This window comes from Doryrhamphus excisus, chromosome 1 (assembly GCF_030265055.1).
Source record: "Doryrhamphus excisus isolate RoL2022-K1 chromosome 1, RoL_Dexc_1.0, whole genome shotgun sequence".
In the NCBI taxonomy this organism is placed as follows: Eukaryota; Metazoa; Chordata; class Actinopteri; order Syngnathiformes; family Syngnathidae; genus Doryrhamphus; species Doryrhamphus excisus.
In genome coordinates, this window is record NC_080466.1 from 9,165,473 (window position 1) to 9,192,500 (window position 27,028).

The 27,028-nt window shown below is 40.3% G+C and overlaps 3 protein-coding genes across 3 annotated transcripts; 2 read left to right on the forward strand and 1 right to left on the reverse strand.

The window, feature by feature from the left end:
* Nucleotides 1-109: 109 nt before the first annotated feature.
* Nucleotides 110-4,839, forward strand: ufsp2 (ufm1-specific peptidase 2). The gene is made up of 12 exons (XM_058086203.1): nt 110-236; nt 386-473; nt 696-879; nt 943-1,006; nt 1,079-1,233; nt 1,336-1,528; nt 1,936-2,082; nt 2,162-2,326; nt 3,488-3,612; nt 3,702-3,778; nt 3,912-4,036; nt 4,097-4,839. The coding sequence occupies exons 1-12, from the start codon at nt 234-236 to the stop codon at nt 4,181-4,183; spliced, it is 1,413 nt and encodes a 470-aa protein (XP_057942186.1). The 5' UTR covers nt 110-233; the 3' UTR covers nt 4,184-4,839.
* A 178-nt stretch (nt 4,840-5,017) lies between these two features.
* On the forward strand, nt 5,018-10,704 carry cfap97 (cilia and flagella associated protein 97). The gene is made up of 4 exons (XM_058086217.1): nt 5,018-5,738; nt 7,407-7,690; nt 9,408-9,549; nt 9,645-10,704. The coding sequence occupies exons 1-4, from the start codon at nt 5,162-5,164 to the stop codon at nt 9,761-9,763; spliced, it is 1,122 nt and encodes a 373-aa protein (XP_057942200.1). The 5' UTR covers nt 5,018-5,161; the 3' UTR covers nt 9,764-10,704.
* slc25a4 (solute carrier family 25 member 4) lies at nt 10,657-14,363 on the reverse strand. The gene is made up of 4 exons (XM_058086227.1): nt 14,204-14,363; nt 12,521-13,007; nt 11,180-11,320; nt 10,657-11,100 (listed from the first exon to the last, which is right to left on the reverse strand). Exons 1-4 carry the CDS (start codon nt 14,312-14,314, stop codon nt 10,943-10,945), a joined length of 897 nt encoding a protein of 298 aa, XP_057942210.1. The 5' UTR covers nt 14,315-14,363; the 3' UTR covers nt 10,657-10,942.
* Nucleotides 14,364-27,028: the final 12,665 nt, after the last annotated feature.

Below are 27,028 nucleotides of genomic sequence, written 5' to 3' on the forward strand. Positions count from 1 at the left end.
AACGGTATTATTTAAATTGAGCACGATTAATACAAATCCACAGGTTTGGCAAAAGTACTGTTGAAACTCGTAATTACGAGTTACTTTGAATGTAACACAACTGGGCGGTGTCGTAATGGTCCAATCGGGTGTCGCGGCAACAGACACGTTGAAAACGCTGACAAACAGACATGGCAGCCTCCAGTGAATAAACAACCCGTCTTTGTCATTCTATTTTTTAACAGAAGCTGACAATGGTGGGCATTATCATGATTTTAAACACACATTTGGTACATTGTTAATATTACTGAAGCTTGCTTGCTGCATGTAGAAAGCTGTGAAGTCGGTAGCATATTGTTGCTAACTGCCTGTTGAGCTAACTTGTGATTATTTTGTGTTAATTCAGGTTGTCGATACAAATCCCTGCGATCTTGGAGATATTCTACGTGTCAGAGGTTCCCTGGAGCTCAAGTGTCTTCTGGACAGCAGAGATGGTTCGACCGTGAACTGTACACCGTGCACCTACAGTACATACATAGATTGACATGCAGGAAATGTTATTAATGTCATAGACTCCATTTACTGTCAAACAATTTCTTCACCTCTCATTTATGGAGGCATCACTGATATATCAGAAAAAAGTTATTATTATTATGTAATGTTTCAGTGTACAATAATGAAAACAAATTGAGATCATGTCCACTTTCTAATTTCAGTGGCGCTCAGACAAAAAACGATCTCCAAAACATTTGAAACCCTGCGCTCACATGTCAACTCGGAATCCTGTGTTCTGAGGGTCCGCGACAGCCCGATTATCATTTGGCCAAACCAAAATGGTCATGTGACACCAAAAGAGTTATCTCCGAGTACACTTTGTGACGCTCTACATCAGTGGATACAGTAAGTTGTCAAATAATCTTATCCTCCATTTGTTTTTATTAAATGGCGTTACTTTTATTCCAGGACAGATGAACAGGACATTTCTGGAAAGAAATCAAAGAAGAAGAGCAAAAAGAGCTCAACGGCTGTATGTGAACATTTCGTTCATTTAAATTATCTTGTATTAGACGCACTACGTTATCAGCTTTTTGTCATTTAGAGAGTCATCAACCTTAACCTGATGATGGACGTGACAAAACCAGGTCCCCTCCCTGCCCCAGTCCTCTGTAGAACCATCCAAGAATCCCACTTCCTGTCTGCAACTCTTCCTGTGGACTGTGTCATCAGCATCAGCTCCACTGACACCATTAAAGAGTATGTAACATCTTTAAAGGGGAACTGCACTCTTTGTGGAATTTTGCCCATCATTCACAATCCTTATGTGGAACATGAACACATCGTTGTCTCATTATGCAGTGCCAGTGAGCGCTTGTTGGAGTCGCTAAGAAATCAGCTGTGTGAGATGGAGATTGAGATGCTGCGCCACATGAAAGGAACAACACTGACTGTCCCAGTGCCGTTCCACTTCCTGCTTCCTGAAACCAAAGATCTGGTCACAGTGTTTTATCCGTCTGGGGTTCCTGACAGCCAGCTTGAGACCCAACGTAAGGTAAGTCAATCACGCAGTGCCTCGTCTGATACAGCAGATGCTGCAGTGGTAAAAAAAAGATTGATTACAGCACAAAATGCATAATCACTCAAGTTCAGTGGTATGTCAGTTTTTGTATGCCCCGGTTTTTGTAGGATTTGGCTTTCACACTTGAAGCATCCATCTGCTGGTGAATCCATCTCTGTGAAGAATGTGTAATGGTTGGGACACTATAGACAGATTCCAGCCAAGGAATCTTTTAATCAGATTTATTATGTGCGTTTGTTAATAGAACGATTAACAACTCTGTCTCATTATTTTCTCCTATAAAGCACTATGCACCCGACACTGAACAAGCATGGTAGACAAAATTTTAATTCTGACTCTTGCATTTTTTTTTCTTTTCCACAAAATGTCTGCCTGAGTAGGAACTTCATCACCGCTTCAAGCTACCGGAAGACCAGCCCTATTTTAGAAGAGCCAATGCTTATCACTTTCCTGATGAATCCTACAAAGACGGTTACCTCCGAAACCCTCACCTGGCTCTCACACATCCAAACCTGGACGATGGAAAGGTAAATCGGTGTAAATATATGTATCGCTGCTCTCTGCAATGGAGGCACTCATGTTTGTTTTTTTCCCCTGTGTTTGAAGGTGTACCTTGTCCAAGGAGTTTACAGTTACCACCACTACATGCAGGACCGCATGGACGACAATGGCTGGGGATGCGCTTATCGCTCCCTCCAGACCATCTGTTCCTGGTTCCAGCAGCAAGGCTACGTGGAGCGGCGTGTGCCCACTCATAAGGAGATTCAGCAGGTAATGTGAGAAATGCATGTTTTTATTTGCGAGCAACATTACCCAAAAATTACCTCACTAGGTAGGGCACTGACTCAAGAGTCTATTAAGTCATTTATATCGCATATACTTTTTAAACTCATTGGTTATCAATTAATAATACAGAAATTAAAATTAATATATAACTATATTCCTAGACTGTGATGTGATGGGTTTTGGTGTCAGTACACCTAAATTAACTCACACTGTACACAACCAATGAAGTATATAAAACACTAAATACAAGCATTAAATGAAACGATCATAAATCAAAGCACTGGCAATCTTTCAATCTCAATGATAAGACCAATACACAGCAAAATTATTACCATCATGTTCAGAAGATCAGCGACCTGGCAGTTAAGTGTACCATAGTGTTAAAAGTGTTTAGTGGTTTCTGACCATCTGTGAACGTGACATGAGCGCAGAGAGGACCGTTTAGTTTGCTGATGTTATTTTGGTATGGTTTGGCCGACATAGCCTGTTTTGTTTGTGCAGTAAAGATATAAATATTGACAGAAATGCCCACCATTTATACAGTAAACCTCGGATATATCGGATTCAATTGTTCCCACTGGTTTTGTCCGATATAAGCGAAATCCGTTATATGCGTATACCGGAAAATGTCCGTTTTACGCATATATCAGATTTATATCCGATATAAAAAGGCATTTCCTTGACTATGTTTCCAATGTACCTGGACTGGGCAATGAAAAGAGACGTAAGGAGAATTTAACTTTATTGGACTCTGAGCATAACAAATTGTTAATTAAGCTAGGCCCTGTTACGCCCGTCAGGCCTCCGTTATTTCCAATAGTGAGGTTAAGATCTCATTCACTGCTGTGCTAGTATTATTGACGTCACTCACTTTTATATTTGTCCTAAATCTGGAGCCAGGAGAAAGACACGATGCGGCCATCCGATATATGCGAGGGAAATTGGAACGGGACTGGAGATTTTGTCCGAAATAGGCGAAATCCGTTATAAAAAATCCGATATATGCAATGAATTTTTATTGGAAATGCATTACAGAAAAATTGGTTCTTTTTTATCTGTCCGTTGTGAGCGAATTTCCGATATATCCGAGTCCGATATATCCGAGGTTTACTGTATTTCAACCTTTTGGGTCTCTTGTCTCTTCAGGCTTTAGTGGATGTCGGAGACAAACAAGCCTCCTTTGTGGGGTCTCGCCAGTGGATTGGATCCTTTGAGGTTCATGCTGTTTTGAACCAATTACTTGGGGTAACGTCGAAGATTATGTTTGTGAGGTGAGGTTTGGCTGATGGATTCATGGCAATGAATGCTGATCATCTATTTATGAATAGATTTAGATTATGTTGAATGTTTGTGCTCTCAGTCAAGGGTCTGAGATGGCATCCAAAGGCAGAGAACTGGCCAACCACTTCCTCTCTGAGGGTACCCCTGTGATGATTGGTGAGGTCTTTAGTTTTAAGTTTGTATTTTTATGTAGGATCACATTAATAATACATTACCTGGGGAGTGTACAATTGCCTAGCTAATACAAACCATTTACAAAGATAACTGTTACTTTTCTATGTCTTTTCAGGAGGAGGTGTCCTAGCCCACACAATTCTGGGTGTTGCTTGGAGCGAGACCACCGGAATGATTCGCTTTCTAATCCTGGACCCTCATTACACAGGAGCAGAAGACTTACAGGTCATCACAGATAAGGTAAGGAATCAATAATAATGCCTGCTGTATATTTGTATTTATTATTTACTTTTTATTTAGGGCTGGTGTGGCTGGAAAGGACCAGAGTTTTGGGATGCGACTGCATATTATAACATGTGTCTTCCTCAGAGGCCAAAGGTTATATGAGTGCTTATTATTCAAACATGCTTAACAAGGTTACGTTAAACTTATCTTATATTTACACCTGCACAATTCATCACCAAAAAGGAGGCAGAAACAGATTTTATATAATCTTACCATTTCACTAATTACTGATGGTTGCTTAATGTTTTAATGTGCCAGGCTTAAATGTAATATGAATGAACTATTGATATAATTTCTACATTGGAACATCTCTGTGACGGCTGCATGTTCTCCCTCTCCTTGTGGGTTAAATAATTTATATATTGAAGATAGCATTATCAATAAAACCTGGATATTTTCCAAAAGTTAATGTGTTTAGCCTATTTTATTGAAAACTACAAATAGTCATGCCTATGATGTCATATATCCAGTACAACATAAACGGCCTTCAGTTTTTATTTTGATTCTCATTACTTATTTGACATCATATTGCCATATTGGAAAATTGGCATTATTATCCTTCTGAATGCACAAAACGTGGGACTCAGATGATGCAAGTTTATTCAATACAGTAGTCGTCATTGTATGTGCTGTACGTAGTGAATACTGTTACGACAGTGCCTGGTGACATGGGGTGGACAAATGGTGTAATTGCATTTAGACGTCGTCTACGTCACCCTGTGACATACACATTTAAATCCGGTGACATCAACACGTAATGCCTTTCAATATAAGACGTGACACGTTGATGTAATTTTTCGTCTTCATTCGTGTTTGGCTTTGAGTAAAGATGTTGTCACTTTCACCAACTTCGTAAGAGAGATGATGAGCTTCTTGACAAGAGAGTTGGAGTTCCCTCCGATGCTTAGCGGCGCTGACTGGGACTGAAATGTGCTAAGAAAGCCGCCTATCTGGCAACACGGCCACATGGCAACCGTTGCCAGGAAGTGACGTCAGCTAAATCAGGGGGGGGAAGCCATTAGCCAGCTCTTGCCTTGTTTTTGAATCGATAACGCGGTGCCCAGTGTCACCCGGGCGGTCATGTTTAACCCCAGTGATTTGGAGGGTGACGTTGACCACTCCTTTTTTGACAGCGACCGCGACGAAGAAAGAGATGGAGTCAGACAGGTTGTTAGAAGCGAGGAAAACGTGGAGGGAGAGTTGCCTGCTCGGCCGCCCAGCGGCGCGTTTATGGCATTTCTGGGTAGCGAGGACGTAGAAGGCAGTGGCAGCAGCACTGACGACTCTCGAGAGGCACGTCTACCTCGTGCGACGTCATCGGACGAAACCAGCGAGCTGTCTTCTGCGAAAGGGAGACGAGTCAAACGCTCGAAAGGTTCCTCTTCCACCTCAAGCCATTACAGCTCGGTGGGAGGCTCGAGGAGGAGAGGTCGGGGGCCGTCAGACGTCGACCGCAGCAAGTCGTCGGATTTGGGGCTGTCTTTTGCAGAAGAGTCGGACTACACCCTGGGAGACGGGGCGAGTCCTACCTCTTCATCTTACCTCAGGTCTGTGGAGGCTGACGAAAGCAGCGCCAAGGGACGTACGCAGAGGGAAAGTGCGCCGCTTAGTGGTCACAGTGGCTTCCTTCATCCAGATGGGACCCATGCGGATGAATGTGAGTACATATGTCATGTTTTTTTAAATAGATTAAGACGTATTTACACTTCCACGCTGTAGTTGGATATAAATGCACATAACCATCAAATATCAATATAATTAAATTGGAGAACTCTAGTCAAATAGTGTATATAAATTATAGAAACAAATCATCTAATCATTTACACTTGCTCTTAAAAAACACTTTAATTGAAAAATTCATTCATTTTCTACCGCTTATCCTGACGAGGGTCGTGGGGATGCTGGAGCCTATCCCAGCTGTCTTCCAGCGAGAAGCGGGGTACACCCTGGACTGGTCGCCAGCCAATCACAGGGCACATATAGACAAACAACCATTCACACTCACATTCATACCTATGGACAATTTGGAGTTGCCAATTAACCTAGCATGTTTTTGGAATGTGGGAGGAAACCGGAGGACCTGGAGAAAACCCACGCATGCACTGGGAGAACATGCAGTCCAGGACCTGGTCACCAAAACACAAAAATAGGAGTGTGTATTTAGTTTTCAGATCTGTGTGAGTATTCTCAATCATCCAGGTCATTGTATTTTCAGGGCATGAAAGTTCAGGTTGTGTTGGCAGATGTTTCGTCTCTCATCCGAGCAGGCTTCTTCAGTTTATGTTCACGATTAGATAGGGCAGCTCCAGTCTGAGAGGATGGTGCGGGATCCAAGTTTTTATTAAAGTGGAAGCGCAGCTCGCTAACCAAGAATGGTTTTCTAAACAGTCATTAAAGGGTTAGTTTGGATTTTTTCAAGTTGAATGACATCCCAATCTGCATTGTAGTGCATCAACGGTGACATTTGCATCACAAAAATGCCTTTAAAAATCTGATCTCACAATTCCTCAGCATTATTTAGTGAGCATTAAAGCTGATAAAAATTAAGTAGCTAAGTATATCAGATGAAAAAAAAAAGGAATGCCGCTGTATCTAACCCAAGTTTCTGTACTGGAAAATACAAAAACATGTACCGTTATACAGTACCCCGAGTAACGGGCCTATTATGCTTTTTCCACTTTTCTGACTATAAATGTACTTAGAATATAGTATTCTCGTGTTAACCAATGCCAAAGTTTCAGATAATGAGATTAGAGCAATTGGAAGTGAGCCCTGAAAGAAGTTGGTGATGGCTCAAAACACTGTTTCGAAAGGCGTGGTAAAACTGCCCCTTTGTGATGTCACAGAGGGGCAGACTTCCTTAGATATAAACTCTCAGGCCCTCCCCCAAGCTCTGCTTCTCCACCATCCCCCAAGCGCTGCTTCACCGTTGACTTGCTAGCAATGCCTCAAAAGAGAACGTCAATATTTGTTTACAATTCCTAAAGACGCCACCACCAGGCACAAGTGGTTGGAGTTCCTGATTCCCTACCAGCAAAAGAAATGCATTTTATAGTCATAAGAGCAGGAAGTAACAGTTCATCTGAGTCCTACCAATTTATTTTGTCTAAGTCATGGAGCAAAAGTGCTTGCTTTTAAATATGAAACTGGCTGTTAAAGGTGCACGTTCTTAAATACTGCCGAGGAACTCTTGAGCCAAGCACTGAAAACTTTGAACAGAACTCTTTTAATGACATCTCTGCCAATGAATGTTTTGTGTTCCTTTGTATGAATGTATTGCATATGAACACAAGTGCAATAATTTACCTGGTGCCATTTTCCCCAGACTCTCAGACAGAGTCCTTTGTTCCTGAGAGTATTCTAGAGGACAATGTATGTTTTCACTGGCGAGGACGACCAAACAGGAAGAACTACACTTTCAACAACAATGAAGTTCGACGCATCGATCACGAGAATCAGCGACTCCTTCGGGTGCTGTCACGGATTTCTCTAGCGCCCGGGGCCTCCGTGGGTCAGTACAGCAGAATTGCAAAGGCGGGTCCCCCTCACATCCCTCACAGTGCTGTAAATAGGCTACGGGAGCAGAAACGCATCGATAAGGACAACCAAGTAAGTGGGATTTGGTCTCTGTCTGTTACATACACAGGCGCTATTGTACTTGATACTGTAAGGTGTTTCTGTAATGTATTTTTCCCTTCATGTATTTAAGATAACCAGAATATTACAAACAGCTCAATACAACACAGTACAGTTCTCAACCAAACTGCAAACAAGAGTAAGCATAGTTGAGTGAATGGCTCTTTTGACAGTGACGATCAAAACTAAGCATTATCTTAGCTCAACTGGCTTCTTGTTTCACTTCACACTGAAAGAAGACACTGGATGGACGTGGACAGATGGCAGTGAGCGGGAGTGGCTGCCACCAGTAGGGGCGTAGCGACATTTAAGAAAGTTCAACTCTGCAGTTTTTGGCTCTTCAGATATAGACACTGTCCTCAACAGATTGATACAAAACAAGGAATGGTGATAGTTGGTGTCACGCTACATTTTTAACTGCATTCCATCAATAGTGAAATCATAGCGCCCTAGAAAGGGTTGAAATCTGTACTCTCTTGTATGCTCTCTTTTAGTTTTTCTGCTCTCAAAGTCAATTTCTAAATGCATGTGCGAGTGAAATACTTGCACTGTACAGCCCTGCCACAGGCCTTCTAGAAGCTAGGGACAGAAACACGGTGTTCAGAGTAGAGACTTGCCATTTATTATCAGTAATACACGGGAAATGAGAGCATTATGAGAATACATTGCAAGTTGTAGTAAAAGTTGGAGTCCTGCAATATAAAATAAGAATAGAATAATGTGTGCAGGACAGACTGTTCACTCGATTAAGGAAGTTGCCTCACGCTGGACCTATTCCTGGAGTGCAGTAATTGAATATGGCATGTGATCTACGTCACACAGCTTATATTTTGCAAGCGGACTTTTTGTTGTCAGTTTGGTGAGATTTAAAAGGGCCCTCTATTGAGATGTCACTTTGGTATAGTTTCGCCTACTGAGGCACTTTTCTGACACCGTATGCACATGTTTGTCACATTCCTGACAGGATGACATAGTCGGTTTGTAATATAGCATTCATCTCATAAATAGGTAAATGAGCAATGATGAAACCCATTAGTGGGTGAAGGGTCCCTTATGTTAGTAAATGAGGTAAAAATCAATTCTGTGTATGCTTGGGAAACCTTGCCCTAAAGGGTACAGGTAGTAATTCACACAATCCTGGGTTAGGAAGGATTATTCACTTTGTGAGTGTTCCCATTGTCTTTAAATGCCTCTTGTTTTCCAAAAAGTTAGTGTCATTAATGAGTGAGAATGAGAATGCGTTTGAGTAACTTTGACATGTTGATTGATACCCAGATTTATGGTCGCCACATATGGGTTGACATTAGCTCTACTCTTGTTTTCAATGGAACCTTCACAATATCGCGTGTCAGCCTCCAGTCTAACGAAACAGGAAATTTTTGAGTGAGTTTGTATACGTGGGTGTTCGTGCGCATGTTGGCTTGCGATGCAGTCCGTCGCGGTCACCCAGACAAGGACCAGTCAGCAAGTTTCATTGATTAACCAATGAGTGATACCACTACTTTGATATCCCCAAAGTCCATCCACATCATAGCCAGAACCGTGGATACTCATACAATTCACTCTGGATGTGAGTACGTCGCTCACTGGTGTAACTGGTCACAGCCACTTGTCTCCCCCAGATCACCTGTCGCGGTCATTGTTGCCTCCCAGGTGTGGCGTCCATTAAAGTGCCTGCTTTTACTTTCAGGCTCTCCTAAAGCGGCTGGAGTATGTCAAGTCTACACCTTTGCTCAAACGTTCAAACCAGCTGGCCGACTACCAGCGCCAAGCCAGATATCAGGCTACTCCGTGCCCTGTGTGTGACAACTCCAACCTGGCTGCATCCAGTGGTGCGTCCTCAATCAAAGTGTCATGGAACCTCTTGGTAGTTTGATGAATCATTCTTATTATATATTTTTATTTGTCTATTCTTTCTCCACTGCAGTGGGCATGAGCTCCATGCGGGCCAGTACCTCCCAGCTAGGAACACGGGCAACCTCAGTCAGCTCCAATGCTACCCGGTCCAAAACAAATCTCTCAGCACGCCCGCCTTTTTGTTTTTAGTCACCTTTTGTTCAGGATGTGTCTTTACTTTTAACTTAATAAATGTTTGTTTTGCCAAAGGATTTTTTACATACTTTTTAAACTGAATATTTTGGGTCATGTAGGTCCTTTACATCTGAACAAGATGTTTTTGTAATATATGTAGTGCTTTTTATCCTAAAACATTTTAATGCAAAAATACATACATTTGCACTTAAAAAGGGCACCAGCAATTTAGTATACTTGAAATGTGGTATTCCTATGTTAAAGGGGACCTATTATGCTATTCCTTTTTTTCTGACCTATAAATATTCCGATGTTGTATACTTGTGTTAAACAATGCCAATGTGTCAGATGAGATTTCAGTTTTTGTTACCCTCTAGATCTTGCAGAATCTACACCTATTCCAGCAGTAGTTTTCTTGGATTTGTACTTCCTGCCAAATGGTCCATTTTGATTTATTCCACCTGCGGGCATGCCCTCTTCACTGTGATTGGTCACACGCCCAAAGTAGTTCCAAACTACACACCTTATCAGAGGCACCATTGGCACCATTAACAATCTTGGCACAGCATCAATTTTACATGTTTTTTGCAGGACTACCAGACATGGTGGGCACTGTGGTTCTTTCCACATCTGTGGATGAACAGTGTCTTACATTAGCACACCTTTCTCTGTGAGAAATTAAATAAGTTGTAATATAGATTTACTGTTTTTTTCATGCAAAAAGGGCATTTAACTGGTCATGAGGACATGGGGGGACATTGCACCTGTTTTTACATTTCTATTTAAAGTAATGGTAATACATTTTATGGTTTAGGATTCTGAAAAATCAAGGGATTACTTTTAGAATTTAAGAGGATCTCATTTTAGAAATATTTATTCCACAAAGCCCACCTGATTTTTTTTGTTTTCATGGCATAACAAGAGCGTGAGAAACAGAATAAACCTTTATTCCTATAACAGTGAGGCTGTGTACAGAGTAAGAGTGGTCACATGACACACCAATTGGACACTTTGATAGGTACACTTGCACAATCTACTGAGATCAAATGTATTACATTGTGAAGGTGTACCTAATGTTATGACTTGAGTGTATATACATAAGATTCATTTGACACATTCCATCCGCCTGGCTGCAACATGTTACAAGAATTAAGACTGGCATTATGAAGGGTTTCCATGGAGACTTGGAGTGACCTATGTGTATTTCTTGATCTCGTCGTACAACACCAGCACGAAGGCGCCGCCCATGCCTCTGATCACGTTGGACCAGGCGCCCTTGAAGAAGGCCTTTGATCCCTCATCCTTGAGGATCTTCCTCCAGCAGTCGATTGTGCCCTTGTACATGATGTCAGCTGGAAGACAAAACAGTCCCATTGGTGGAAGCTGCTCCCAACTATTGCAGCATGAGGTCACCTGATTTGCGGCACTCACCTCCTTTGCGACCGGACTGCATCATCATACGACGTCTGACGGTGTCGAAGGGGTATGACACCAGGCCGGCTGCAGCAGTCACTGTCTGGGCGATCATCCAGCTGACCACGATGTGCGTGTTTTTGGGATCTGGGAGCATTCCTGTTGGGCAAAAAAAATCCAGTTGCTTGTCTTGAAGCAGTTATTAAATGGAGCAGACAGAGGCCCAATTTTTTGGTTGCATGATGTAAAAATGCACTGCTCGTACTGTGAGCGGAAAATACCGTAGTGACCACGTGTAAGACGATCTGAACGCAAGACAACCCAACTTCCATCCAATTCTTTTTCTATATCTTCATTAAGGAGCCTATGCCAGCTGTCTTCAGGCGAGAGGTGGGGTACACCCTGGACTGGTCGCCAGCCAATCACAGGGCACATATAGACAAACAACCATTCACACTCACATTCATACCTATGGACAATTTGGAGTCGCCAATTAGCCTAGCATGTTTTTGGAATGTGGGAGGAAACGGAGTACCCGGAGAAAACCAATGCATGCACGGGCAGAACATGCAAACTTGACACAGATGCCCAAAGGTGGAATCGAACTCAGGTCTCCTAGTTGTGTGGCCTGCGTGCTAACCACTTTTCTTTCGTGCAGCAATGAAATATATATATTTCATTGAAGCAACTGTCAAAAAAGGATTTCACATTCCTTTACAGTAGTTTAATTAGCTTCCAATTAGCATAATAGCAAGCTAATGAGCTCCGACTTGCTTGGAGAACAGTAATTTTGGTTGAAATGAATGAATCTCGGTTGTTTGTCTTATGTGCCCTGTGATTGGCTAGCCACCAGTCCAGGGTGTACCCCGCCTCTCGCCCGAAGACAGCTGGGATAGGCTCCAGCACCCCCCGCGACCCTCGTGAGGAAAAGCGGTAGAAAATGAATGAATGAATGAATGAATGAATCTCTATAGACTCCGAATGTAAGACCAACTTGCAACTTGAAATGCACGACCTTTCTTTACATGTTATGAATGTTTTAAAACATGTTCAAAATACCGGTAGGTAGATTATTGGATTTTATAGCGTTTTGCTTGAGAAGCAAACAAAATTGAAAACTAAAAATCTAATCGAAAACTAAAAATCTAAAAAAATACATTCATTTTTTACCGCTTATCCTCACGATGGCCTATGCCAGCTGTTTCATAGAAAATAATGTGCAATTGCACATGCATAAAACACTGCAAATTATCAATGAGGAATGGATGGAAGCTACGTATTTCTAAATGCAGACATCTTGGCACGAGCGAATGTGTGTGAACCACCACACAAGCAAATGCTACGTCTTGTGTCACACACCTTTAGCTGTGTCGAAGCATCCAAAGTAGGCCGCCCTGTAAATGATGATGCCCTGCACGGACACGTTGAAGCCGAGGTAGAGACCCTTGATGCCGTCTGTTTTAAAGATCTTGCTAATGCAGTTTCCAAGCCCGGTGAACTCTCTCTCGGCTGTCCCCTTCCCGATGTCGGCTGCAAGTCTTGTTCTGGCGAAGTCCAAAGGATAGACGAAGCACAGTGAGGTGGCGCCTGCCGCACCGCCGGAAGCCAAGTTGCCGGCAAAGTAGCGCCAGAACTGTGTTTTCTGATCCACGCCACCCAGGAAGATCTTCTTGTACTTGTCTTTGAAGGCAAAGTTGAGGGCTTGGGTGGGGAAATATCGGATCACGTTGGCCAGATTGCCTCTCCAGAAGGAAAGGAAACCCTGCTCCTTTGGTATCCTGACCACGCAGTCAATGATGCCCTTGTACTGCATATCAGCTGTGATCTGCTTGCTGGCATGTTGCACCTAAACACACAGGAAATAGCATGATTAGCAAACAAAAATGCTCCTAGATGTCCAAAATGTAGTTTTTCTTTGGTGACATTTACAGCAAATGAAGAATACACGTCAGACCCACATTCAAAACTGGAAAAATAAAAAAATCCAGATTTTGTTAGTTTTTATGTTTTGGTTTTCAGTTTTTAGGAAGTATGTACAGGTCCTTGTCACATGGGGCCATGCTCGGCTCATCAGGACAGACACCTCAAAATGATAATGCATGGCCCCGTGTGGCAAGGACCTGTACATACTTCCTAAAAACTGAAAACCAAAACAAGCAAATGAAGAATACACGTCAAACCCACATTCAAAATTGTAAAAATAAAAAAAAAAATCCAGATTTTGCTAGTTTTTATTTTTTGGTTTTTAGTTTTAGGAATGTTTAGGTATGTACAAGTTGCCACATGGGGCCGTGCATTATCATTTTGAGGTGTCTGTCCTGATGAGCCGTGCAGTTATGGTATGGATAGGCGTATGGACTCATGTTCAAAAAAATCTTTTTTATAGTATGTAATTTATTTTGCTGAAAAAACAATGTCAATCACAGCACTACACATTCACCATTTATGGCATTTACCATAAATGGTAGTCCATAAAGGTCCATAAAGGCATGCATGGTTAAGTATAGTGTGCAAATTTGACTTGAACCCCACCAATCACCTTCCGGGGTTGACATGAGAGATTGTGACCTCTGACCTCAAAAATCCAAAAATGGACACATCCAAAATCTTCACTACAACTTTATATTTTGTTCATTTTTCACTTCCTGTGACATTTTCTGTCAATATGTCGAAGTCTAGTGCGTCTGGTAGGACTGACGTCACGGACAGAGTAGTCCCCGTGTACAGTTACACTCCCAAGTTAAATTTAGAACTTCACTTTCACTGCTTATTACTGCAGATACTGCATTTTGCTAAATACCGCATTGCTTTGGTTCATTAAGCTGTAAAGGGGGCGTTTCATATTATAGTAGCATGACGTCATAAGCATCAACGGTGCCGTGCGTAAAATCAAATTACGCTCATTCTTTGCGCACTCCACACGCTCCCATTTACGCGCACAATACGCACATCTATATTGATGTACGTCAATACCGCATTATCAGTTCTTCTCGCATGGTGCGCTAACCTTTACGCACATTTTGTAGTCTTTTTTTGTTTTACCTGCAGTAACAGTTTGACTCTTTCAATTGGAGCGACGGCTGTCTTGGAGATGGCAGCAGCTATGCCACCAGCCAAAAAATCCTTCAAAAAACTGACCACCGCGTCCGACATGGTTGTTCCTTTTTCCAGACAAGACCACAGAACCTCCAGGAAACCTGATGCTGCTCCAAGTGGAAAATGCACTCCCAGCACATGCGTCCTAATATACTGGTGTGGTCTATCGCGAGAATTTGGGTGATGGATTTGCCGTTGGTCAAACCGACTAAGGAGGTTGAATAAATATCCGAGGTTGAAGTTCACAAGGAAGTTCGACTACTCGTTCACACAGGGGACATTTAAAGGACATGGTATTATATTAATAACACAATATTGTAGCTAATCTTCATGTGAACAACTAGGACACAACACTGCATTTGTGGGGCAATTACAATGATAAAAATACCCTTTTTTTTTTAGAGGGCCTTTCTATAGCTTAATGTAGCTTCTTTCACACCTCTTTCAAACCAGCAGTCATCCCTATCATGCAAACATACATTATATGTAAATACTAATATCCTAAAACATGATTGCTTCATGGCAGCCATGTTTTTCCAACCAAATTTAGATGTTCCTGTCAGGGACATCACTAGGTTCTGAGGACGGGGGGCTTAGCCCCCTGGAGATGCACAGGATATGAATGAATGCAGTAGGCATTCCAAAAAATAAAAAAAAAAACAGTGAAAAAGAACCGGATATAACTTTCTCACTTTTGGACAGATTTAGTAGAGATACTCATTTTTTTTTGTAAAAAAAAAAAAAAAAATCAAAAATTTTTTTTTAAATCATTAAAAAATATCGGGGACTTTCTCAGGGTTTTCTCCGGGGACTCCGGCTTCTAGATTTAGTAGAGATACTCAATTGTTTTAGGCCACCGTTAAATTTAAAGTACACACAATCTACACTATTAGTATTACTATCATCATTATTCTTCTTTTATTACTACTACTACTACTACTAGTAGTAGTAGTAATAAAAACTAGTAAGCTAGTATTAGCCTGCTTATTGGCTTGCTTATTGGCTTGCCCTATTGTATGAAATTTGTCAGAGATTTCTTTTTGTAAAAAATAAAAATCAATAAAAAATATCGTTTTTCTCCGGGGACTCTGGCTTCCAGATTTAGTTGAGATACTCAATTGTTTTAGGCCACCGTTAAATTTACACAAGTACACACAATTGCTTATTAGCCTGATTTTGCCCTATTGTATGAAATTTGTCAGAGATTTTTTGTAAAAAAAAAAAAAAAAATCTAAACCTTTTTTAAAAAATCAATAACAAAATTTCGTTTTTCTCCGGGGACTCCGTCTTCCTCCCATACTCCAAAAAACATGCTAATTGGCGACTCCAAATTGTATGAATGTGAGTGTGAATGGTTGTTTGTCTATATGTGCCCTGTGATTGGCTGGCGACCAGTCCAGGGTGTACCCTGCCTTTCGCCCAAAGACAGCTGGGATAGGCTCCAGCACCCCCCACGACCCTCGTGAGGAAAAAGCGGTAGAAAATGAAAATGAATTAATGAATGAATAATTATTTGGGGGGCTTAAGACTCCCAAAGTCCCCTGAAATAGGCCTAATGACGCCACTGGTTCCTGTCAGTCACCTAAACATGTATACCAAATTTTGCGGCAATTCAGCCACTAAAGTTACATTGGATGAGAAATGTCAAGATATAGATAATAGGATGACACAGAAGGGGTGCATGTTTTGCTAAAGTATCACAATTTAGCATGCTGCTGTTAAGGAGTAGAAGTGACACACTAATACAAGAGAGCCGAAACCGATACTTCATGTAGAAATTAATATCCAGGTTTGAGGTTTATACTTTCAAAACATTTTCAGTGAGCTTCCGCAACATGTTTTTGTTGTCTCACTCCCATTTTTCTTTTTGCATTTTGAACCTCTTTTAGACGCAAACCGCACAGTCTTGCATTTTTTACACTCTACTTGATGAATACAATGAAAGCCACATGGCTTGGTTTGTGCTTCAGTTGGTAACATATTTACTAACACTGGATGGCGCTGTTTGACTGCACTCACAGGCCACTTCATTAGGTACACTAGCACACTCATGAGATCCAAGAGTTGTACCAAAAAGTGTCTTATCAAAGACAATAATTTCTGATTGACACTATCAGAGATGTGAGTTGATTCTAACACAGTTTTGTGCTTTCATTGTAATAATAATGTAATATTACGATTCAACTAACTAAAATGATTTTTAGCAACCTGCATCCTTTGATATTCCAATGTGTCACCCTTGGTTTCCACAGTCAAACAGGCGATTTTACTCAGCACACATTAATACAAATAACACAACACTTTACCAGGCCTCCACAGAGGAAAAACTATCTCAGTAGCCTCCCACTCCCCTCCCACTCATGAGGTCAGAGGTCAAGCTCAGCTGGCAGACACAGAAGCTGGAGCGTCTCACTCACGTGAGCTCCTCAGTCGGGCAGATGCTTGCACCTGCTTGCTTTTCTCCTCAGCAAAGTCACTTGTTTCGTTCTCACAGAGTAGCAGCCTTCCTAAATGTGTTTTATACTACATTATTGTACTATTATATCATGTTTTACCATTTAAATTAAACCTAAACCTGACTAATAAAATGAAATAAGTTAATTAAATGAGGGATATGTGTAATTATGTAACTAAGTTATTACATTATTTCAATTCTAATGTTTTTTTTGGTCACATGGTGAGCATCTGATCCAGATTTGGAAAAGATGAAAAAAAGTCGTTGCTCGATAAGATCTAAAGGAGGGGGGGTCAGCGAGGGTGCAAGTGTGAGCTTGGATTTGCATTTTTAGTACGAAGAGCTGCAGGTGTCAGACAGTTAGAGACACCCCCCCCCCCCCCCCCCATCCGACATGCACATAAACGTGCACGTCCATTCACAAAGCTGCTGTCGGTGCAGGCTGCAGTGCTGATAAGAATCTGTGATTAGCTTCAGTCTGCTGACAAGTCTTAGACCATCACACACACCAACGCCACGCCACGCCACTCACACGAGGGGTCAATGTGCACCAGCATGGGACCTACTGGTGGTTTTTGTCTAGCTACATCAGGGGTCTCAAACACGCGGCCCAAATGTGGCCCGCAGGACACTAGTTTGAGGCCCCCGCCTTGATGTGAAAGTTTAATGTTAGTGTGGCCCGCGCAAGTTTGATATGGATGCTGTATGGTATCATGTACCCAGAAAAAATTACATTTGATTAATGTTCATGTTAAAGGTTAAATAACTGTTAATAGTTAACCTCCCTATCCGTGTGGAAGTGGTAAGTTTTTGGCTATTTAAGTTTAAAGGAAATAACTTGAAGGCTACCGTTTAGGTCGCGAGCTCTCTAGTTTGCGAGTTAGCATGTGTCTCAAGACCCTGCAGTTACGCAATATGTTGTAAATAAAAAGAGTATAAATGTGACTATAGTCGCGTTTTGTCATGTCTACAGGGCTCTAATAATGCTTTGTTAATTTTAATCTGAAAAAAAATAATAATAATAATAAATAATTTGTCTACCCACCAACTATATGTGGTTTCTTAAGTTTTTATTTGCCGTTTTATTATTATTATTATTATATTTATTTATTACTGATTGATTTATTTTCTTTATTCTTGATTTGTTTATTTATTTTTCATCTTATTTTATGCAGAAAAATAAGATGTTTGAGAACAGTGGAATGTTTTATCAGAGCTTTTCTTGTAGAAAATCGAAACCAAAGCAAAGTTTATTCATTTTTCTGTTTTTAATAAATGCGTTTTTTTGTTTTTTGGGGGGAAAACCTGATGCGGCCCAGTCTCGCCCAGACCCTAGCTCCAGTGGCCCCCAAGTAAATTGAGTTTGAGACCCCTGATCTACATGGTGCTTTTTAAATGATACTGGGAATCAATGCTTGTTTCTAAGCAACTTAAGGAGCAAACTGGAAGATGGCTTTGCATTATTCCAAGTATGTTCATATTCACAGCGTCAGTAAGTAATGTGGGGCTGTTTTGGTTGCTTGCTACTTATTAATATCCAAACATAAGCTGTAGTCATTTTGCATTGATCAACTTCACTTAAAGATTTCTCACATCAACCTACATCGATGTTCGGATGTTGGTATTTGGCTTTCAAGTACCGGAGATCAATGTTGACAATGATCGCTATATTCAGGAAATATACCGCATATACTGTAAATATTTCTTGCATAATTTTATCATTAAATACAAGCCATCAACAAGCGTGAAAAATTGACTTAGCAGGCGAGCAGGGGCCAACTCCAATTTCGTAACAACATGCAATGCATGTGTGAATGCTGTAAAAATATATTTATATCAAAGGAGTAAAAGACTAGATAAAGACAAGTAGATAAGAGAAAAACACTTATATTTTATTATATGATATGATATTATTATTGTTATTTATTATTATTATATAATTACCAACAGAGGTTGATTTAATGTCATTTAGTATGCATTTACAGTGGTGTGAGAAAGTTCATTCATTCATTCATTTTCTACCGCTTTTTCCTCACAAGGGACACGGGGGTGCTGGAGCCTATCCCAGCTGTCTTCGGGCGAAAGGCGGGGTGGTGTGAGAAAGTGATTTTTTTTTATTTTTTGCATTTTATTCACACTTAAATGTTGAAATGTAAATATTAGCCAATGACAACACAACTCATTCATTCATTCATTTTCTACCGCTTATCCTCCCGAGAATCGTGGGGGTGCTGGAGCCTATCCCAGCTGTCTTTGGGCGAGAGGCTGGGTACACCCTGGACTGGTCGCCAGCCAATCACAGGGAACATATAGACAAACAACCATTCACACTCACATACATACCTATGTCTATGAAATCTATCAGTCTGGGAAATCAATTCTAAAGCTTTGGGACTCCAGCAAACCACAATGAGAGCCCTTATCCACAAATGGTGAAAACATGAAACCTTCCCATGAGTGGTCTGCCAACCAAAATGACCCCAAGAGCGCAGCAACGACTCATCCAAGAGGTCACAAAAGACCCCACAACAACATCAGAAGAACTGCAGGCCTCAGTGCCTCCGTTAAGGCAGCCTGGGCAAAAACGGCCTGCATGGCAGAGTTCCAGGACCAAGTCCACTGCTGAACAAAAACAACATTAAGGTTTGTCTCAATTTTATTTCACTACCTTATCTCATCCAATTGGGCCTCATCCATCTCATCTAATCTCGTCTCATGTTATCTAATTTCATATCATATCATCTACTCTAACATTTTATGTAATCTAATTTAACCTCATCCTTAATTTGATCTCATCTCCATTTATCTCATGTATCATATATCCAATCTGTCCAGTGAACATCATCTCGCATGAGCTAATCCCTTCTCATGTGACCTAATTTAATTTAATCTGTGTGTGTGTATATCGTCTCATCTAATCTCATGCAACCTCATTCATTTGAACCCATTACATTTCATGTTGTCCTACTACATCTCATCCAATCGTATCACATCTAAGACCCTCATCCCACTGAGGAGGGGTCTGATTGGTTGGTGAACCATGAGCTTCACTGGCACTTATCAAAAATCATTTTAATGTTTTATGGTTTGAATGTGTGGATTATTTGAAACAGGTTCTCCAGTGTTGATGCTTCATTTGGTTGTTGGATCCCACGCCTGGAGGCTCCTCTTTCAAGGCTGCAAAGACAATCCTGTGGCCTCAAATCCAGCAGGCAGGGAAGCTGACTGGAGCGCTGGAACTCAGGAGGAAGGAGATTATTTGATTATTTGTCTTGTCTGCTCTTGGCTTGTTTCCATAGAACGCCAAAGAAGCGGAGACAAAGCATGTGTAGCTTTGACACAAGTTCAAAAATTCTCCATATGAGCACAGTGTCAGCCAGAGGCAGATCAGTCAAGGTGCCTACACACACACACACACACACACAGAAATCCCCATGACCAATCAGGAAGACCTGGAGACGCATAGCCAGTGGGAGACAGAATGATGGACATTGCAGGAATGGGGGTGGACGAAAGAAGACATTTGTGAGGAAAAAAGGATGAAAGGAAGTATTATTAGGAAATGTTACTATTGTTAATAGTAGTAATATAATATTTTTTTTATTGTTAATGTTGCCCCTCCACCACCTGGAGGGGTTGTATGCCTTGAAAATCCTGTGGTACAGAATAAGGAAGACAATCCACGATGACTTGACGTATATTCACCCTCTCAAAAATAACTTATTATTACTTATTATTACTATAGTTATTCTTGCTCTCAAAAATAACAACACTTCAGATATCATAAGATGATTACATCAAAAATTACCAATTTGCTGCAGACACATTTCACATTTTTCAGTTAGCCTGCTTCATGCTATTAACTGTACATTAAAGCTGGCTAGCATTAGCCATTTCGCTTATGTTCAAATGCTCTACAACACATTTTGTAACAAACATTTGGCATTGTCAGCTGTTTACTCTAGCAACTTTCTAAACTCTTTACAGCCGCTAAAATATAAATTATCTCTACTTTGTACTAACCTGTGGTACAGAATAAGGAAGACAATCCACTATGACTTGACGTATATTCACTCTCAGGATTTATTCTTCCTCTGTCGTTATGTCACCTACTCCATACCACTATCGCTGTTATCACCTCCTAGTATACCTTGCGGTATTACACCCAACGCCAACAATGGAGATTTGGTTATTTTAGACACAAACATATAAGAACTGAATTTTATATATATGACATGAACTATTACTACTCTTAAATGCTCTAACCATATGTATGCATTTTAAACTGTTTTTTTAAACCATGTTACCTTATCTTTTATGTACCTTACATTAATTAATGGCAGGCCTACAACAGGTCCAACTCTTGTATTGGGGGGGAAATACAGTTCCTTCCACTTTTTTACCACTAGAGGCCACACTAGAGCACTCACAATTACTGATGAATCACTTAACACATGTTAAAATACACACTATTATTTTGTTGATTTTGGCTAATACTTACTACATCATATTTATTGTCAACTTGACCCTCTTTTTGCTAGGTTTGACTATGTTTACTCTGGACAAGCAGAATCTTGACAGATTAGGCACCAAATTGGATAAATTAGGCAAAGTAAATGCTGTTCACAGGCTGCTGGCGGGGTTGGGGGGGTAGCTGTAGGACAAGAGAAACATGATCAGTCCCAATAGAAGAAGCAAGGCTAATTATGTGAGCCTTGCAAACAACCTTTGCTTTTGTCAGTATGCTCACTTGAATAGGGACGTCTGTTGTAATGTATGAATATGGCATTATATTCTTAAAGTACTGTCGCTTTAAAGGTCAAGGAGACAAAATTGGTGATAAAAGCAGGCAAATGGCTATGTAGCCATCAGGATGTCCTCCAATAAATAAAAATACTTTGCAAGTTTAATACAATAATTACAATATACAGTACAATGATAATAGCATATTAACAATGAAACCACGACTAAAGCTTTTAAAAGATAATGTATTAATTTCTCCACTGAAGGCTGTATTAGTATGTATATAAATACAGTATATGGTAATGGTAATGGTTTTATTTCATTTGAACATGCATCAGATTACAATTGAATGCATCACATAATCAGTTCACAGTTCCACATGTCCAAAAGTAGTAGGAAGAAGCAAAGCTCATTAAATCCTACCCCTCCATATGGTACTTTTACAATCAGTAACTGTTACATTTGTTCACTTCCTGCTTTCCTAATGTAACTGAAGTTGTTTTTTTTTATTAATTTTTATTTTTAAATTTTTGTCATGTACCAAAGTATGAGGTGATATGACCATACAATGACATCATGGGTACCATAGTAACTGTCAGTATAGTGATATATATAGCACATCATGACTGGTTCAAGACTCTTCATCCTTGTATTTAGCAAAAATCAACTGCTTGTATTGTTTCTTGAATTTGCTCATCGTTGTGCATTGTTTGAGGTCCTTACTTGAGGTCCTTAAATATATATAGATAGAGTTAAAACCCCATATAAATCAATTTTATTTGAGTATCTGTGTTGTTATATACTGTATTACTACTAGCAGTAGACTATTATAAGTACACTAATTCTGGATTACGCTAGATTAATTAAATAATCGATCGACTCCAAATTGTCCATAGGTATGAATGTGAGTGTGAATGGTTGTTTGTCTATATGTGTCCTGTGATTGGCTGGCAACCAGTCCAGGGTGTACCCCGCCTCTCGCCCGAAGACAGCTGGGATAGACTCCAGCGGCGGTGACTCTCCTGAGGATAAGCGGTAGAAAATGAATGAATGAATGAATAATTCTGGATTACCAATATGCATAAACAGAACCAAAAAGAGTTCAATGAGGTACATATTTTCATTCGTCATATTTGTATGTGTGTTCATGCGTACATATAGTATATTAACATTCTCCAACACATCTAATCACTGTAATGATTGTATTCAAGATGACAAAAGAGAATTGTTCCGAACTTGATGAAAGTCCTATAAGTGAGTAACTAAAGTTGCACCCCCCCCACCACCACCACCCTTATTAAGACAAGAACAAAACCTCCTGACCTTTCAAGTGTAAAGCTGTAAACGGTGGCCTCATTCACCAAACATTCCCCACACCAATGGTCGTGTATTTTAAGGCGCTGGTCCCATCTTGTCGAAGTGTGTGAAAGACATTCAACTATTCTTCAGCAGCCTCAGGACCACTTAAGATGCACGGCGGACCCTCAAGCGAGGTCCTTTTTGGGGCGGTGAAGTAATCTCACGTGGAGTGGGTGTGTAATGAGGCCACACTTGGTGAGAAAGAACCTGATCAGGTGATGGGATGTAAATGCCGTGAGAAGGGTTCCATTGTAGCCATGTTCCTGAGAACATCCAAGCATCCAATTAAAGGAAGGCAATTAACGTATTTAACATCTTCATCACTTTTGTTTGGCCAAATTGGTAACATTGGTAATGATTGTTAATTAAGAACTAATAAATGATTATCTTACCAATATTATTATTATCATTGTAATGTAATAATACAAAATAGTACAAATCCCTCATAAAGAGAAAATGGTTTAATTCTTCTGATTTGAATGATTTTATATACAAATAAAATAAAATAAAAATTTGTGTCAACCTGTTAAATCAAAATTAATGTCTTCATAGTCATAATGATGTGAAAACCTTCAAAGTCCGTCATATAGAACCGATAAATCCACGAGTGTCTGCGACGCACAATGCATCGCTGACCCTTTGATTAAGGGATCAGTCACCGCTTGTGCGTCCATCTTGATTTGATGGCCGAAGAGAGGCCCGATTGACCCAGTGACCTGTCTATTTGTGTGTAGGAGTTAGTGGGGGGGGCAACCGATCCTCGTTGTCCGGTGCTCCTGTCAGCGGGTTAATGAGTGCCGGCTGCTCGGGGGCACGCTGGACTTCCACTATGTGACACGGACGGATGACCACCCTCTGCTTTCCTCACTGCGGCCATCTTAAAACATTCCTGTGCTCTCGTTGCCACCTGCAAAGATTGATGCTAAAAACAGATGTCCGCCATCTTGTCAAAATGGCGACACATTACTCAATAAAACAGCAGCCTAGAAATAACCATCTTTTATATAAAGTACACAAGGTCAAACAGGAAAATAAAGTAATGACATGAAAAGTTATAAAGAAAAATCAAGGAAAATAAATCCGATTCCATGTCGGAATATTTTTTAAATAAAAGGTTGAACTAAAAATAAATATTCATATTGCTCATATGCACTTGTGATTAACTAGTTAATCTGTAAAAAAAAAAAGATTAAATTATATTAGGAAAGCAGGAAGTGAACAAATGTAACAGTTACTGATTGTAAAAGTACCAGATAGAGGGGTAGGATTTAATAAGCTTTGCTTCTTCCTACTCCTTTTGGACATGTGGAACTGTGAACTGATTATGTGATGCACTCAATTGTAATCTGATGCATGTTCAAATGAAATAAAACCATTACCATTACCATTACCGTAAAATGTAATCTAATATGCTAGTCTATTATACTTGATATTAACAGTATATATAACACATCTGTTAACTGTTATATATTGTTATATAGTTGTAACTGCTTGGTGATGTTCATAGAAAATAGGTAATTGAAGGAGTTTGCTATTATGCAATTGAGTATTACTATTATTATTAATAATTATTTCAATTTTTTTCAAATCTAACATAAAAAATGTTTGAAAAAATACTTTTTTTTTTCTATAAACAGATAACTAATGTAAACTCTAATAGGTAATAATTCCAGTTTTCAGCGGTGCTGACATTGTGCCTCATTTAGCACCAAATAAGGTCACGGTCTTATTACCTGTGTGTCTGGCGCAGAGGAGAGGCCGCAGCCGCTCAGCACGGGTCGAGGAAGAATTCTCACAAGAACTCAAATAAATGCCCGGTCAGATATGACAACATATTTGGGGCAGAGGATAAATGACACACTTAAATATTTTAGACTTAAAAAGGCCTCCAGAAGAAATAAAGTAAATAAAGTTGTATGGATATTCATAACTAAATGTCTTTTCCATGTTGTCTTAAGAGGTCTCCGGCCTAAATGATGATTGGCTCACACTGTAGTGCAGTCGTCTGTCCCTCCGTCCCAGTGTGGACGCTGGTCAAAGTGAACAGGGGTAATGAATTTTAAACTGCTATAGTAACAGCTCTCAGACATGCGGTTTTAGTGTGTGAGCAAGGTGCGAGTGGGTGGGCGTGTGTGCGTTAGGGATTTGAGCTTGTGCTGTGTCGATGTATCGCAGAATGTAGGGGATATGTGCAGAAATGGGAGGAGGAGGAGGAGGAGGAGGGTGTTGGCTACGAGTGCATGTGTGGAGGATAAAGACCTTGCAAACCAGCCTGGCTTAGCTGACAGGTGACAAGGGTTGTTTTGAAAGGGGATTTTGTAATACCAACACTGGGGTGGTGGGGGGTGAGGGGGGCTCTGGGGGAGCAAAGCAACGAAGGGACTTGTGAAAAGAAAGAAAGAAGACTTTTCTTCAGGCGTTGAAGGAGGAGAGAAAAGAAAGTCTGAAGGCTTTCGGGAGACTTAGGGATCCGGCTAATCAAACTGCTCCACCGTCTAGCGCTCTCATTTTTATTCAAAACGTCCAAATGCTAAATCATGCCAATGGGATTGATCCCTGTGTCAGCGCCTGTGTGGTATTTTCTTTCTCCTCTTTTTCCGCCCTGTCCTCAACTTTGACATATCAGTCAAGCTGTGTTACAATAAGGACTGATCCACGGGCGCCGTAATGGTTCAAAAGTGACCATTTAAATGGTATAGTCCTCAATCGATGGTGTAAATTTAACACAGAAAAATCCAAGGATGAGGGGGGGCACTTTGATACATTTTGTGCATTCAATATGCTAAAATCAATCTCTGCATTATGGATAACATGGCAAATTAGTGTCATATGCAACAATATATCTCATATGACTATGCCAAGCACCAACAAATGACAAGTTTGTGCAATACTATAGTGCAAGTGCAATACATTGCTCAGTATAGTTACTCCAGACCCCATTCACTGTGCAATATCTGATCAACCTCCATGTGCAATATTAATCTAATATTATCTAATATTATATTTTCTATATTGTGTATTTTGTACTGCTTAACTGATTCTGTACTCTTGCTGCTGTGCAATGCAAATTTCCCCACTGAGGGACGAATAAAGGTATATCTTAATCTTAATCTTAATCTTAATCTTGCAAGATGAACATAGCCTGGGGTCGCACTTGGGACACCCCTGCTTTAGCATTTTGGGGGAAATGACAGCTTGTCAGGAACTTTTAGTTGATAATCATATTGATAAGTAGTCTACTTTGCTATCATAAAAATAATAATCACTAACCTACTACTGTAATTAATAAGCCGCTACTTTTTTCACTACTTTTTTCTTAAACTTGTGCAGCTAACTTATATCTAAATTCTAACCTTGTGACATCTCCTTTACTGTCCTGCCTAAGAGTCACTGAAGAAACAACAGCATGGCAGGGGCCAATCACGAGCTATCAGTGTACTCACGATGAGTTTGTCAACCCACTGGAAATGGCAGTAAGTCATTATACGTAACAGAATAACAATACAAACTCTGACTCACTGTGTCATCTTAGAAAACCACTAAACTCATCACACACCAACTTAACACTCAGAGGTATACCTTAGAAATATAAATGTACGAATACAAGATTAAAATAATAAACAACCATTTGTAGGTTTTCTCATAGTGCATTGCGTCTGAGCAACACATTTATTGGTGCCAGAGCACTGCAATGATGTCAGCCTCCCTCTGGGCTCCTCCAGCTTCCTTTCCCCCTCTCATATAGCAAAGGAATCGTAATTATATTATCTTATATTAATTCATTTATATCCATCTATTTTCTATGCCGCTTATCCTCATTAGGGTCTCAGGGGTATGCTCAGCTGACTTTGGGCAAAAGGACACCCTGGACTGTTCTTCAGGCAATTGCGGGGCACATATTGACAAACCACACTCATATTCATGTTATGATATATATATATTAGAATATTTTTACATAACATTTTATACTTTAGTTTTACTTTATTCCCATAATATTGTAACTTATATATATATATTAGTATAACTTTTCCTGCCATCTAACATGGCCTTATTTTTCATCATTTTCGGACATATTTCACGTAACCCATGCTAGGTTAATTGGCGACTCCAAGTGTGAATAGTTGTTTGTCTATATGTGCCCTGTGATTGGCTGGCGACCAGTCCAGGGTGTACCCCGCCTCTTGCCTGAAGCCTGAAGACGTACATTTTGGCAC

Coding starts and splice junctions, on each gene's coding strand:
- ufsp2 (XM_058086203.1), top strand. Junction 474..695: donor TCTTCTGGACAGCAGAGATG/GTTCGACCGTGA, acceptor TTCTAATTTCAG/TGGCGCTCAGACAAAAAACG. Junction 1,234..1,335: donor TCCACTGACACCATTAAAGA/GTATGTAACATC, acceptor CTCATTATGCAG/TGCCAGTGAGCGCTTGTTGG.
- cfap97 (XM_058086217.1), top strand. CDS start 5,162: ATGTTTAACCCCAGTGATTTGGAGGGTGACGTTGACCACTCCTTTTTT. Junction 5,739..7,406: donor TGGGACCCATGCGGATGAAT/GTGAGTACATAT, acceptor CATTTTCCCCAG/ACTCTCAGACAGAGTCCTTT. Junction 9,550..9,644: donor CAACCTGGCTGCATCCAGTG/GTGCGTCCTCAA, acceptor TCTCCACTGCAG/TGGGCATGAGCTCCATGCGG.
- slc25a4 (XM_058086227.1), bottom strand. CDS start 14,314: ATGTCGGACGCGGTGGTCAGTTTTTTGAAGGATTTTTTGGCTGGTGGC. Junction 11,321..12,520: donor ATGCTTCGACACAGCTAAAG/GTGTGTGACACA, acceptor TTTGCCCAACAG/GAATGCTCCCAGATCCCAAA. Junction 11,101..11,179: donor GCAGTCCGGTCGCAAAGGAG/GTGAGTGCCGCA, acceptor TTTGTCTTCCAG/CTGACATCATGTACAAGGGC.